At 37.7% G+C, this 15,023-nt stretch overlaps 2 protein-coding genes across 3 annotated transcripts in view; one reads left to right on the top strand and one right to left on the bottom strand.

Moving 5' to 3' along the window:
* Positions 1-2,336: 2,336 nt before the first annotated feature.
* Positions 2,337-13,029, top strand: LOC103712322 (pentatricopeptide repeat-containing protein At2g30780-like). 2 transcript variants are annotated; one of them, XM_039115887.1, is made up of 4 exons: positions 2,337-2,940; positions 3,039-4,255; positions 7,709-7,767; positions 12,470-13,029. In XM_039115887.1, the coding sequence occupies exons 1-2, from the start codon at positions 2,500-2,502 to the stop codon at positions 4,161-4,163; spliced, it is 1,566 nt and encodes a 521-aa protein (XP_038971815.1). In that variant the 5' UTR covers positions 2,337-2,499; the 3' UTR covers positions 4,164-4,255; positions 7,709-7,767; positions 12,470-13,029. The 2 variants fall into 2 exon arrangements, with proteins under 2 accessions (XP_038971815.1, XP_038971814.1); XM_039115886.1 differs by having other exon boundaries at positions 2,342-2,940; positions 3,039-4,221.
* Positions 13,030-14,114: 1,085 nt separating this feature from the next.
* Positions 14,115-15,023, bottom strand: part of LOC103712321 (TVP38/TMEM64 family membrane protein slr0305-like) — a 29,574-nt gene continuing 28,665 nt past the window's right edge. The window contains exon 9 of the mRNA XM_026806663.2: positions 14,115-14,509. Within this exon, the coding sequence (XP_026662464.2) occupies positions 14,325-14,509 (185 nt within the window). The 3' untranslated portion in view covers positions 14,115-14,324. The remainder of the gene's footprint in view (positions 14,510-15,023) is intronic.

The following is a 15,023-nucleotide window of genomic DNA, read 5'->3' as shown; positions in this document are numbered from 1 at the left end:
ATTCACCTCGTTCTTTTACTCTCCAGAACCTAGAAAGGGAAGGCATGAAATCGCAGGGCATGACTTGTGCGCTTCCGTTGCAAGGTTCTCCTTCATTGTCCCGATCAAAATCTTGTCTTTGTTTCTTGGTGGGTAGTTCAATTGGTTATAGGGTTGGCTTGGTAATCTTGCTATTATGCTCTTTGTTTCATGGAATGGTTATCGAGGTTTCCACCTCGGTGACATGGGGTTCTTGCTTGGCAGTTGTCGCAGGGCAGGATCCAGTCGTTCTCTTAAAAACTTGCACGCGTCGTCATGCTGACCTATACTAGAGTCCAATGCATCTTTCCTCAGTAAGGCTCAAACTTCAGTGAGGCGATAATCCCTAATGTTGCGTGGGTAGGTACATTGCTATTCGCCTTCACCCAGTTCTAGAAAATCCAAAATTTGCTCAGCTATACATATATGATACCTAAAATGAAGTTAGCAATAAGATGAGAGCTTTAAATTTGGATGATGATTCGTTGAATATAGATCTGAAAATTGTTAAAGATTTAAAAATTAAATTATTAAAGCTTTTAGAGTTGCTAAAGATCAATTTAAGCAATCTGTATTTTTGCAAACATCATTGGACATTTTGCATCTATCGGTCCTCTTGATCAAATATATATTAGATAGAATTTAGTGCACAAAGAAACTTGGAAATACAAAACTTAGAGTAATTTATATGATTTATTTTTTTAACATTTGATTTAAATTTTTTTTTGCAAATCTTACGTTACCTTTGCAATAACGTAATATTTTAAAATGTACGCAATCATTTTTTTTGCTTAACTTATAGAATGCGAAAGCTATCCATCACAATTTGGGGCAAACTCGCTGAGGAATTTAATGAAAATATTATTCATGAAAAAGGAGCGAGAAGGTCTAGTTATAATCATATTGGTTGGTATGATTGCAAGAACATATAAAGATAATTTTCTCCTACTCTTTTTTAAAAATATTTATATTTGTGTTTCATGAACTAACTATTATATCTATATTTTTTAGTTAGAGCAAACTTGCTTATCTAGTTCCTCTGCATCTAGATATTATACGGACTTGCAAATCCCTAAAATTACAGAATGCTGAAATAGGTGAGCATTGTAAACTTTTGGTATATGATAAATTACAGAATCACATATTATCATGTAAATATACCTATCAACCAATGCGCAAGCTACAAAGATCGATAAGGTAAATTTTGTTTATAATGTAAGAGCAACAAGCTATTCTTGATCCCCAACAAAAAGTTACGCTAATAGAAAAATGATTAAAGATTTGCTAAATTAGATCTCAATAAATTCTAGGCATATCCTAATAATTCAATTTTTTTGTTGTTAACTTTGAATATCAAGTTTTCTTGATGCTCTAGGATAGTGTAATGTTCGAAATATCATGATAGCTCGATTCCGGTGTTATAATGCTATGATAAAATTATTAAAAAAAATTGCACTTTCATTTTTTTCTTCTAGGGGCCAAAATTTACATGTAAGGCAATTTTAAAAGCAGTTGACACCTATTATGGTTGATGGTACAAAGCTTGCTATAATTGCAGATCCATGGTTAAAACTTATGGGAAAAACTTTTAAGGTGGTCAGTGTAGGAAGAACGATCAACCTCCAATACCATGGTATAATTACTACATCTTTTTTTTGTTTTTCCTTTTAATTTAGATTGTATTTTTCACGTTTAATTAAAGCAACAATTGTTTGTAAAAATTTGCAAAGGTACAAATTAAAGATGGTTGTTAAGGATGAAATGGGTGTTGCAAATTTTATTATATTCAGTAAATTGGCTCAGCAATTAACAGATATTCTTGCTTTGTAACTTATGATGGATGCAAGATCCGATAGAATCACTCTTCCTTCTGTTGTTAAAAAAATTCCTCATGCTCCTTCTATCTTCCAAGTTGCATTTGGTCTGCAAAATTTTAGCGCCGATATTGTTAGTTTCAAGATGATGAAATTCTTGCAACAAGATGAATCAAAGCCGACCAATTTGCAGCGATGTTTCGGTGCTGGACCTTCATCAAAGCTTCCTAAAGAGGTTGTTATATCAACTCCTGAAAAATATGTGCCCACCAAACTCTTTAAGACATCTTTATCTACAAAAAAGTAAGATAATCTCGCTATTCACCCTTTTACATTAAGATATCGACATACATTTCCCTCATTCACACGAAAGCAACAAAGAAATTTATGATGGAATTGCCGCTTCGGTGACATCAATGACCATAACATCGATAAACTTGAGAAAATTGAGATATCGAAGATCTACCGGTAATAATCGATCTTGGTGTCCAAGCTTTTGATGATAAAGCCAACATCTCTCTTTCTACTATTATTTGCACCGATCGAAGCTGACCATGGGGTGAACGAGGACGAAATCGATGTCTTAAAACGCCTGGGTTCACCACAACAAAAGGGCAGTCTTCCAACGTTTCCGCCCCTGCATCAATAAGGGGCGACCCATTTCATTATGCGCGCGGCGGCGAAGGCCTCCTGTGTCGCGAAGGCCATGCATCTCCTCCTCCTCCGGTGGCTCTCCTTCCACAAGCCCCCTCCTCTTCTCTTCGCTTCCTCTCCCTCCCTCTCCAAAACCCTAACCCCTTCCCACTCCTCCTCCTCCGGCGCCGCCTGCCTCCGCTGTTTCTCCTCCGATGGCATCTCCGACCTCCGCGACCGGGTCCTCCTTCTGTCCGAGAAGAACTCCTCCATCCACGGCGATGGAGAGAGGGAAAAGCTCCGCGCCGCCGTCTCCGACCTCGCCGACGAACTCCTCGCCGTCCCTGACCACCGAGAAATCGCCTGTGTCCTCGACTCCCGCTCCGCCGCCGCCCTTCTCCGCCGCTCCCCCAACGGCTTCGCCTCCATCGAGCTCCTCTCCCGCCTCAAGTCCCGCCCTCTCCTCGCCCTCGAGGTGCTTCCCCTTCTCACTCCTCTCATCCACTGGAATTAGGGTTAGGGTTTAGTAAATTTCTTAACTCTCTTTTATCCCTTCTTTCGATTGATTTCTAGGTCTTCAACTGGCGAAGGAATCAGGTGGATGCTGAGATCCCGATGCTTCCGGAGGAGTATGCCAAAGCAATTTCCCTCGCCGGCCGGGCCAAGAATGCGGACCTTGCTGCCGATCTCTTCTCCGAAGCTGGGGCTGTGGGCCTGCTCGAGACCTCCCTTTACAACGCCCTGATGACTGCGTATATGTACAATGGTCTCACCAAGAAGGCTGTCTCCATTTTTGAGGACCTAAAGCGGGACTCCCGCTGCAAGCCCACCATTGTCACCTATAACATCCTTCTTTCCATCTATGGTCGCTCGATGCTGGTGGACCACATGGAAGCTGTCCTTCGCACCATCGATGAGTCCAAGCTCTCTCGCAACCTCAACACTTACAACACAGTGATTGCTGCTTATGTGACTGCATGGATGTGGGATCAGATGGAGAGCACCTTTCGCGCGATGGAGGAAGGGCCTATCAAGCCTGATGTCAATACCCTACTCCTCATGCTCCGTGGATATGCGCACTCATGTAATTTGGAGAAGATGGAGAGAACTTATGAGCTCGTGAAGGAGCAGGTCAATGATCGGCAAGTGCCTTTAATTAGGGCAATGGTATGTGCCTACTGCAGGATATCTCATCCTGAGAGAGTTCAAAAGATTGAGGCATTAATGAAGTTTATGCCAGAGGATGAATATAGGCCTTGGCTCAATGTGCTTTTGATAAGGGTCTATGCCCAAGAGGGATTGGTGGAGGCTATGGAGCGGTTCATATCTGAGGCATTCCATCGAAACACAATGGTCACAACCACCGGTGTAATGCGTTCAATCATATCGAGCTACTTCCAGTGTAATGCAGTGGATCGGCTTGCTGGGTTTGTTAAGCAGGCTGAGTATGCAGGGTGGAGGATTTGTCGGTCATTGTATCATTGCAAGATGGTGATGTATGGGAAGCAGAGCAGGTTGAAGGAGATGCATGAGGTTCTGGATGAGATGGAGAATTATCGATATTTCCCGACAAAAAAAACATTCTTGATCATGTACAAGGCATATTCCACAATTGGGAGGAGGTTAGAAGCACAAACAGTAATTGGAATGATGTGGAAGCATGGTTTTGGCTACCCCGAGGATGTCTTACTTTCCTAACATTGCATTTGGGAGTGGAGCAAAAGTATTTTTTACCTGACATTCAACTGACGAAGAGGTTTGATTCCATTAAAATATGAGATGATTACTCAGTGAGTTTCTTGCATATGTTTTAGATGAATTCCTTCAATATGTTTTCTTGAGCGTGATTGGATATCTTTGAAATACTGATTGGCTATATTACTAATTTCTTTAGTCCTTTATTGGAGTGAGTACATGTAACCTAAACAGTTGAGTTGGTAAAGTTTTGCTATATTTGTAGTGCATGATATTACTAAATCTTAGCAATGTCACTCGCTAATTGCTTTTTATACATAACAATTGGTTTGATCATTGTCACATATTTAAACCATAGACCTTGTTCCCATACATTTCGTCTGGGTGATGTAACACATTTCTTCATGAATCGTAGGCTTGATTTGTGTTAATCAAACTGTTAGTTTAGTTGGTCAAACTGATTTGGGTACTAAAGAAACAAAAAATTCATGAATGTCAGAAAAAGTGAATTAACATTGTATGTATAAAGTTTTGACTAAATTGTTGCGAAGAATGGATAGCGTAATCTGTTTAGCTAGAGCTCGTTGAAGTCCAGTAGGTCCAATTAGCTGCTTTGATTTGAATGAAAATGTAGGTCTAATGGCTTCATTTTATCTCCAAATTGTGTTCCGCTATTGGACCATCGAATGCCACCAATCTTTTGTTGTACGTGTCAATAACATGATCAATCTGCCTAAGGAGAACTTCATGACATTGCTACCTATTGTCACACATTGTGTTGGCCGTCGTGATTGATTAATGTCAAGTAATATGCTTCTGCAACTAGATTAATGACTTAATGCCAGTTAATATAGAGAACTTATCTAGGATGATCTATCTCTAGAACAAGGCTTCATATCAATAATAAATAATCTAACTTATTTTTCATATTTCTGTGCATACAAAAAAATTATGCTCTGATAGCTATGATATACATATGAACTTGGGTGGATCCTCAAGCCTAAATATCAAAGACAAGATAATTATATGGGATGAAGGAAGGAAAGTGCACGAACTCTCTTGAAAACTTTGACGTACCCTCTTCTTCCTCTTATTATAACATAAAACTCAACTAGCATTACTTTAAGGACCATACTAAGATACTCATGGCCTTCCTTGAAAAATCTAAGACTTTGTACAAATGGCAAAATTCAGATTTTCATGAAATCATATATAAAACCTATCAAAATCATTTTAAAGCTTAAACCTAATGATTTAAATTCTTTCCTGACTCAAGAAAGACCTAAGTAGGCCTGATAGACGCTACTACCTAAAATACATCCTAAACTTTAGTGTAGAAAAATGTAAAACACCCTTCCTCAACCCCCTCTTGGAAGACTTGATAAAAGTGATTTCTAAGACTCAATAACCAGAAACTGTGGCAAAATATAGATTTCTTAAAACAAAAACACCTAGAGGTAAAAGGAATCTAATTCTAAAGTTTGATTTGCATCAAGCAGGTGAGGTGGAATAGAGAAAGAGATAGGGATCTTCTAAGTGCATGATTTTTTGATAGTAAGCAATTTTAGAGATAGCAGATCATATCCAATGGCTTTGCCCATTGATGTCAGGCTTCTGATCATCTTTCTGGACCGATTTTGTTCGGACTGTTGTATGGGCTCCCTTACTTTTGGGGTTTATCCGTTCGCTGAGCTCCTTGCTACCCGAGAATGAAAGAAGAATGGAATGAGGGATCGCTACCACTCAATCTCTGAGGTCTACCCAATGCTAGATGCAGAGGCGCATAATAGATCGATATGAACATCATGAGCTGTCCCGTAATAAAACCAGTTGTTGCTGATACCTCCTTCTCGGTTCCTTCTTCCATAACCCGAGCTCGGAGAAGGAAGAGAGAAGAGGGCCCTATGGAGTATGTAATCTCTATAAGTCTAGCCCCTGTGTCTGTTTCTAGGAATGATTCTAGAATCCGATTCAATATAAAATGTGGGTGGGCTCACGTATTAGTCTTCTATGTATATACAATCAATATACATACTCATGAAAAGAATAAAGAGTAGGTGAGTTGATACGATAGAAGGCATGCATATTGATGGCTAGTATAGAAGACATGCATGTTGATGCTAGTACTTACCTAGTTTTTGATGGCATATCGTGCTACCACTAACAACTTGATACAGATAGCATCTTATGTTATCAAAACAAGTCTAAAAAATTCTATAGAATTGCTAATTTTAGTTTTACCTTCACAGTCTTGGTAATCTTTTTTCGACTTTCAGTGATGCCATTCTTGAAAGACATTTAATTTCTTTGCTTACAGATGGAATATGAAGCAATTTTCAAATAAATGTTAAACTTAGTAATTTTCAGTTGTGCTTGAAGAGTTGTTCTCGTTATATATAATTCAATATTTCAATCTGTTAAATTCGAGGTGCTTATTGTCAAATAATGGATCGAGATGTTTCTTTAATAGGAAAAATTTCTGATTTCCTTGTAATTCAGTGGGAGTTTCCTTCGATGCTCTCATGTTAATATGGTAATGTCTTGGTGAGCATCGACTGTCCATTTCTATTTTTTGCTTTATCTTCTTGTATTCCATTTGAGTCAAAGACTCGAATTACAAACTGAAAGTATGCAGTATATGCTTCTGGCCATGCTGTTTTCACCTAAGTTGTCCAAAAAAATGCAAGTTAGAAAGCAATATGATATGCAAACTAAAGGCATTAGCTATGCCTTCATGCAACCAATACATAGACAATGCAGGATTAAGGGACTTAAGTCAAGCCTTAATCAGAGAGCAGAAGAGCGCAAAAGTGAGAAAAAAAACAGGTCCGCTGGTTGCTGTCACAGCACAAAGTCACAAACATCTACATGATATGTTGAGGAATCTTCAATCTTCTGTTAGATGTTATAAAATTTGATGTCATATAGCAGCAAGGTAATTTCTTTTACCATGTTTAGTGTTCCTTTATAGGTCATTTAGTTGCTCATTCTCACATGAGTTCCTACTTCTATTAGGTCCCTTTCCTCCTATAATTTAGTTGATTTACTTCCTTTCCAATCCATCTTGGTTTCCTGCTCAAATTTATTTCCAATTAGAACTGGAGAACTTCAGAACCACAACCTGAATTTCTTTCATCTCAAATCTTGCAGCCCTCATGTAGGATTTCACCTATTGGGTTTTTGTCTACCATTGAAATCTAATGTGATATCATGATGAGTTCAAGCTTCCAAAAAAGGATTTGCAGCCCCTTTTTTGAACAACTCTAATAAATTTTCCTTTTAATGCCTAAGATACTATACTGTAGCTTCTTAGCTTCTTATAACTCCTGCAAATTTCACCTCTTTGATTTTTGTTTGTCAATGAAGATTAGCATGAAATCATGATGAACCCAATTTTTCTCACTATACAAGGAAGAAAACATATCAAAACAAAGACTTCTTGCAAGATTTGCAACGCCTTATTCTTTAACAACTCTAATATTTTTTTTGACATCTAAAATGCTCTGGCTATTGGTTTTATGACTTATTTGATCCTGATCAAATGACAGGTACTGTGCCAGATGGGCTAAGTGGTGAAGCTACACCTTATCCTTTTGTTCATCTCTAGGTATCAGATGCCCTTTATTTTGTTTGTGAGCTATAATTTAAGGATAAATTTGTGAATCTTTTCCTCTTCTCATACTTTGGCAGAAATGTTAATATGTATTTCAACTGTGTTATTAGAAGTTTTGTTTGAATTCTATGCAAGTTCTACTTTTTTCTGGGTGACCTGTTTCATGAACATGTATGCAAAGAGATACACTGATAGACATACATAAAACATATCTTTAAGAGAGTGATAGCATTTGAGTAGCTAGCTAGCTATGTTTGTGTGAACTCACTTGCACAAACACACAGACATCCTTACAATATTAAAAAGGCTTAAAAAATCTCGTATATTAAATTTTTAGTGCGTGTATGCCAACTGTGCCGAATTCTTAAATACCTATTTCTGCATATAATGGCCATAAAGTTTGTCAGTATATTCTGAACAAGACGCCCTCATCATACATGTTTTAGTTATTTTCTCAAAAAAATCCAGAGTTGGTGGGCCCCATTAGTATGGTTTGAATTATACTTTTGGCTCATGGTATAAGATTTAAGTCTTTTAGATAGTAGATTATAAACAATCTTTTTCTTGTGGCTGTCAGTTCACTTGTTACAGGACAACTTACACGTCCTCCTTGCTAAACTTATACTTTGGGCCAAGGTCTGCCGAATCGGGCCGAACCGTCCGGTTCAGGCAGTACTGAGCCGACTCGGTGCGCAATCGGATTGGTTTGCCATTTCAATTCTCTTCCGGCCCCTTGAAACCGAGTCGGTTCGCCATTTCAATTCGGGCCGGAATTGCAAAGGGATCGACCAGAACCGGTCCTTTTCGGACTGGAACCGGCCAGTTTGATGCCGACTCGGTGTAAACCGGTCGATTTGCATCGAGTCAACTCAGTTTTGAATCAGGTTGATTGTGGGCACTGTGGCATTATTGCCCTAGCCGTACGTACCTATTTCAGTTCGGTACCGAACCGTACCGATTGCCGATCGGTACGGGTTTCGGTATTGATTCGACGGTCCTTGCTTTGGACTGTCTCTGTTTCTAGAAAATTGTTGATGTTGTGGGCGTTCTAAACTTGGCTCAACTTTGGTTTGGTCTACATGGAATAATGTACCATAAACTCTAATTCCCATCTATCATCCATCATTTGCTAATATGGTTTTGGACTCATACTGCTCATGCACAAACTCCATCCTCTCCTCTGAGTGGCCAGAGCATAGGTTACTTCTTTCGACTAACATAGCCCCCCCCCCACAATTTATTTCGGGCTCTACTTTTTTCGTATAATGAAATATTTGGAAAAAAATTCAAACTACATATGCACTAGTGTTATAAGGAGAAATCTTTGTAAAGATTTTATGTTTGCTGATGAGGTTAGAGGCTTGATTTTTGTTTTAACTTCGTACACTGGGAGCATTACTGTTTGATTTTTGTAGCTGTTTACTTTTTCACATATAACAAAGTCATTCGGGACCCCCCTCTCTGAACCAAAAAGTCGTCTGATAAACTTGGCATTTGGAGAAAAGCTTACATTCTAACGAAACTCTAAATATTTCTCTCTTCAAGGTATCTATTTCTACCTTTTTTTTTGTTGCAGAAGTTTTTTTTACTATTTTTCACATAAGAAGTTATATTTTTACAGATTCAGCTCTTTAGGAAAGTAAAGTTTTTCTTGAATTTTTAATAATTTTAATTCACGTTCTCTTAGATTTATGTGGTTTTTGCTACCAGATTTGGGTCTCTCCAACTTTCATGGTGGGCCACTATTCTATCTTTGATGAATGTCATGCACCATCTTAACAGTTTGACATCACTTCGTTTTCTGTTGGTGTAACTCCTGTCTCATAAGTTTGCTGGAGTACCTTTTGTCTTCTTTTAGAATCTTTTTAATAGAATCACAATGGTGGAAGCCCTACTGAATATTGGAATGAAGGCACAATCTTACACAGATTTCTTTATATCAATACAGGAGGCTTTACTAACTCTTTCAGTTGACAATTGGTGTCCTTAGCTTTGTGTGCTAGTTATCGTTGATTTTTCTTCTTATGCACTGTATTGCATGATCAATTTTTTTTTTTACCTCTGGTATACTCAAAAGTGCTCGTGTGTTACTAATGACCTAAATTATGCTAACATTGAATGAGCTGGCTGTGGACTGCGCAGACCCATAGCTTAAATAGGCCCAGCCTGAAACCTACCTGAAGTGAGAAAAAACCAAGCCTAGAGGTTGACCTGCTGTTGACCCTCCTCCACTGCCACCATGTCTTATCCCATCAAGATTGGTAAAATTATGAACAAACTTTGAAAGAAGGCTTCTAGGATTTAGCAAATTTTTTAGAATATGGTCAACCTAATATAATTAACCTTTTCTGGGGTTAGGCCAACAAACCTTGTATCATGAATTGTAGGTTTATAACCTTAGATAACACATCCATAAAAAGTTGTTTAATGCTTATTTGTATGATGACTTACTTGAACCTAAGGTTCGCCGAACTGGACGATTCGGGGCACACGGAACTGGACTAGTCCGTAACCGGCACTGTTTGGCCCTTCGGTTCGATCCCCCCTTTTTTAATATATAAAGCAGGTGAACGGCTTCTCGAAGCTTCTCTTCCTGATCTCTCTCTCTCTCCCTCCCTGCGAGGCTCTTCCTCTTTTCCTGATGCCGTTGTCGTCGCCCCCTTGATCGATGTTGACGTCGATGCCTTTCCCTTGGTACGGCCCCCCACTCTCCCCCTCTCTCCCCCTCTCGTCTTCCTCCTCTACCTCTCCCTCTTTCTCCCCTTTGTCTTCTCTTTCTTCCGTAGTTCTCCCTCCTAGGGTTAGGGATTCTCACTTTCTCTCATACACTTCTCCTGACCTTTTATCTCTGGTACATCTCGACTTGATACATTGTGTTTTGGTATTGTACTGAACCGTTCGCCCGATTGGTACAAGTCCCAGTACGGGTTCAGCAAATCTTGCTTGAAACTGTGCGGTGTATGTGGTAAACAACAATCAATAAATTATAGGATGACCAGTGGTGCTAGATTTTAATAGATCAGCTGAAAATCACTTTTTCTTCTTCAATACCATGAAGAAATTACATAAAGGTCCTAAAGTAATCTGCCCAAGCTTGCTTGTTGCATCATGCATTGGTAGGGTTTGCTCCGTATTAGCTCATTTGAAGGGTCAGCATGGTTAAATCATGAACATAAGGGTTTGCAGGGGGACGGCGTGCAGCACTTGTGAAGGGAACATGGTGAGAATGTATTTTAACCAATCAAAACTACCTGCATGTTTTTGAGACTATTTATAAACATACACAACTTATCCCTCTGATAATCTATCAAGTTGTATTTTAAATTTAATATACCTTTATTCCTGTAGAAGTTTAAAAGGTCTTGTAATATTGAGCAAATATTTTGTTTACACACCTATTTCTCTTAAGTAAAAAATGTTGGTATATCAATCAATGGCACTAATTGGTATTTATCTCCTGGTATTTAGCATAAAATGAACTTTAATGTTGACAAGACAAATTATTGTTTGACAAATAAAACCAGCAGTTCTTTCTTCTTGGAATCTTCAAGTAGATCAAACATAAGCATCATAATCAGTTCTCAATATGCCATTCTGGATATAGATATATGCTTTGATGAATCGAAGGTTATCATCAATCTGGATTTCCATCTTACCTGTAGTTCATAGAAATTGTTGGGCAAGTTTGACATTTTTTGATCCATATATGTATATTACTACAAAACAATGGTCTCTATGCTTAATTCTTTAGGTCATCTGGTATGTGGTTTCTGAAAAGTGTTTCAGCAGTTTAAGTAGAACCATGCCTCCGGTGAGCCTGAAAACATCTAAATTTTGGGATAGAACCAACCAAAATGCTGAACATTGAGAAATCATGGAAATACTAATTTTTTACTAGAAGGAGAGAATTCTGATACTTTCTTTCATGTGGATGAAGTATAGCCATTTCTCTGTATTGCTGCTGCAGGAGCCTTAGAAGTTCGAAAGCTATATGAAGCCTATGTTCATAAATAATCTTAGTTACCTGTCCTCTTTACTTGCAGTTATGTTTCTTGTATGGCGCACTAACATATGATATGGCCATTTGATAATAGTTAAGTTACATGAACAAGGTTTTCTATTTTTAAGGTGGTCCGGATAAGCTGCATATTGACAATGCGGGGATAATCCAATCAGGCAATGTAATAATTGTTCTTGTTGTTCTGGTATTCAGAACCCGTAGTGCATGTTATTCCAAGTAACAAACATATCATTAATGGATGCAAGCCTAAGTTTGGTTGTCTTTCACGTCATACCTAATAAAAAACATAAGATTTAGCATGTTGAGATTTTCTTAAATTAACTATGTACTCAACTTTTTACATCCACATACTTTAAATTCAACCATACAAAGCCCACATTGTAGGAAACTAGGATTCTATAAAGAAGTGAGGGGCCAAGTTATGTAATCATCCCTTTCAAGTTTAACGATATAACCTTAAAGTTCAAGCTTTCCTTCTGGAGTTTTGTAAATTTAAGAACACATCCAAACACTTCAAGTTTTCTGATAACCATCCAATATCATCCTGAACAAGACATGCAATAGATATTTTACGTTTGTTCGGCCACAAACCAGCAGCAAATGGAATTCATGGTTTTGTGGCTCCGGATACTCTGCATTACTAACATATTTTATTCGTATCTTTTCTTTTGCCAGAATCTCTGATATATGAGCAACGGGCTGCCCGTAGCTGAAATAAAGTGTTTGTGCAAGGGGTATGGACGCTGCCTACTTCATTAACAGATGTGCAAGCCTATAGAAGAAATTCCAGGGCAACTAATGAAGTCAGAACATGAGCGCTGCAACTGAGCTGTTTGAGAACAAAGGTCGGCAATCTTACCCATCACCCTGTCATATACCATTTCTTCATACCAGCTGAAGGAACTTGAACCCAGTGGTGCTCGAGTTTTGCATATTAACATGTTTTATGGACTTGTTACTCTCTGAATTTTACTTGAGAAATCCATGCAAAGAATGAGGCCGGCGATTCAGGAATCACATTTGATTGTGTTGAAATTTTGTTAATCGGAAAGTTTGAGGCAATTTGGTATATATTTCTTTCACTGGTGATGTCCAGAATCGTGAGCATTTACATTGTGCAAAGATCCGGAGCCTTTATTAGTGGATTAGTAAAGAACTGAAGCTAAACTATGTTCGTGGCTCAATTCCTGTTGTAAAACAAATCATGGTGTGCAATTCGAGCCGTAGTTCCTGTCGATCTGGTTTTTGGAGAATAGTTCACAGAATTATTTGGCCAAGAGAAAAATGAAAAATAATTCAAGAAATGTTCAGTAGTTTGGAGATGATTGGAAGCATGCCCCAGGGACAAGGGAAAGGACAACAAAATATTTTTATATAATTTCTAGTAGAGTTTGTTGGAGATTATTGTAAGCATGTTGCTGTTCTTTTCCACACAAAAGGTGATGAGAGAGAGAGATTCATTTGTCCGCGTTCACAATGGTTGAAGAACTAAGATCCCAAATTTCAACATAATCTTCCTGAAGCAAATATGGTGGCAGACAGCAGCAGCTGGCTGGAGCGGTCGACTGGCCAAGACCCCATGGTTCGATGAGCTACTTAAAATTAAACACCATCCTTGTTTTTTGGTTTTTTTTGGCTACAAGCACTTAGACTTAGCGGATTACCTTAAAGGCCGTTATGTGGAGGGTTAAAAAATTACTCAAAAATCTGTATTTTTCTAGATAAAATATTTCTCAAACAATATTTAGATAAAAAAATAATTAATCTATATTTTTTATATATTGAAAAATAGTTTTGGAATTTATCATTCATATTTTTTGTATTACTATATTCTTGAATAAGTTGCTGAAATCTACCCATATTTCTGAAAATACTATTTATTATATAAATAATCTTATATAAGATAATATAACATATAATAATATGATATTATTATATAATATTATTATAATACATCATAATATTTATACTATATTATATTATTATAGGGTTAGGGGTATTTTTGGAAATAAAATAATAATTATTTTTTTCGGCTGATGGAAAAATAATTTATCCATCTTTTAGGTGGGCAAGATTTTTTCTTTATTTTATGAATAAATGCTACTCATAGAAAAATAACTTATCCATCTAGCATACAAACATTGATAAGTGGGTCAATATAAAAGTTGACAAACTTTTTCATGATATTTCCTCACCAAAGAAACATGGTGGAAGTGGTCTGTGTACTCTCAACCCTGTACATACCCCCCCCCCCCCCCCCCCAAAAAAAAAAGTTCTAACTGCATAACTTCAAAGAGGACAGACTTGCACCCTGTACAAATTACTTTCAAGAAACATAGCACATTTTTATATTCATCAGGTGTGTATTATAGGGAAAAAAGAGGAAAGAAAAGCCTATATCATCTAAGAATGAGACTAGCCCCAGCAGGCATACTGCTGCCTCAAATGTATGATGCTTCCTCATGAACTAATGCTTGTACTAGCTTGTATCATGCTGAAGAAACTGTCGGGAAGAATTTACATAAGGAATTTAACTTTTGTGTTCATCAATTGAAGGTTCAATATTGATAATAAGAGGTTGGTGTAGATCTGGGTTAGGAGTCGACACGATGGGCAATTGAGGTGTAACTAGGATGTTCTCCACCTCTGCATTCTCAGCCAGTGCCTTGTCTAACGATGACTTTGCTACTTTTGTAACGCATACCATGAGGATAGCTGCATGAGAACCACAGAAATGATAAGACGGTCTCAGCTAATAATGCAATGCTTAATAAATATAATAAATAAATAAATAAACTGGACTGAGTTAGAATTTTTGCAATAACTCCTTGTTTCCTGTCAAGTTGTTTCTCATATTTATAACATTCATTGCAGTCACAGCATTAGTATCAACTATGACAATATCTTGCTGAAGCTGGCATGCATCATTGGTAGCAAAAATGTCCTTCAAGACTTCAACAAGTGTTCCATTGGAAATCAGAACATGTTAATAGAAACAAACATATAATGATGACCAATAAAGTTAGTAACATACACAATCTGTTCAGTAGTTCTCAGACAAGTTGTAGAATGAGAATATCATTAGGGCATGCATTTGTAATGCTATTGAATAAAAAGAAGAGAGATACATATGATTCTGATTAGTGTTAGAGCTGGAGAATTGATATCATATATCCAAATTCAAAACCGTTCCCTATATAATGACTCTAGTTGTCAAAGGTGTTGATAG

This window comes from Phoenix dactylifera, unplaced genomic scaffold (assembly GCF_009389715.1).
Source record: "Phoenix dactylifera cultivar Barhee BC4 unplaced genomic scaffold, palm_55x_up_171113_PBpolish2nd_filt_p 000026F, whole genome shotgun sequence".
NCBI classification, from domain to species: domain Eukaryota; kingdom Viridiplantae; phylum Streptophyta; class Magnoliopsida; order Arecales; family Arecaceae; genus Phoenix; species Phoenix dactylifera.
Note: the sequence above shows the minus strand (reverse complement) of the source record. Positions and strands in the feature narration are given on the sequence as shown.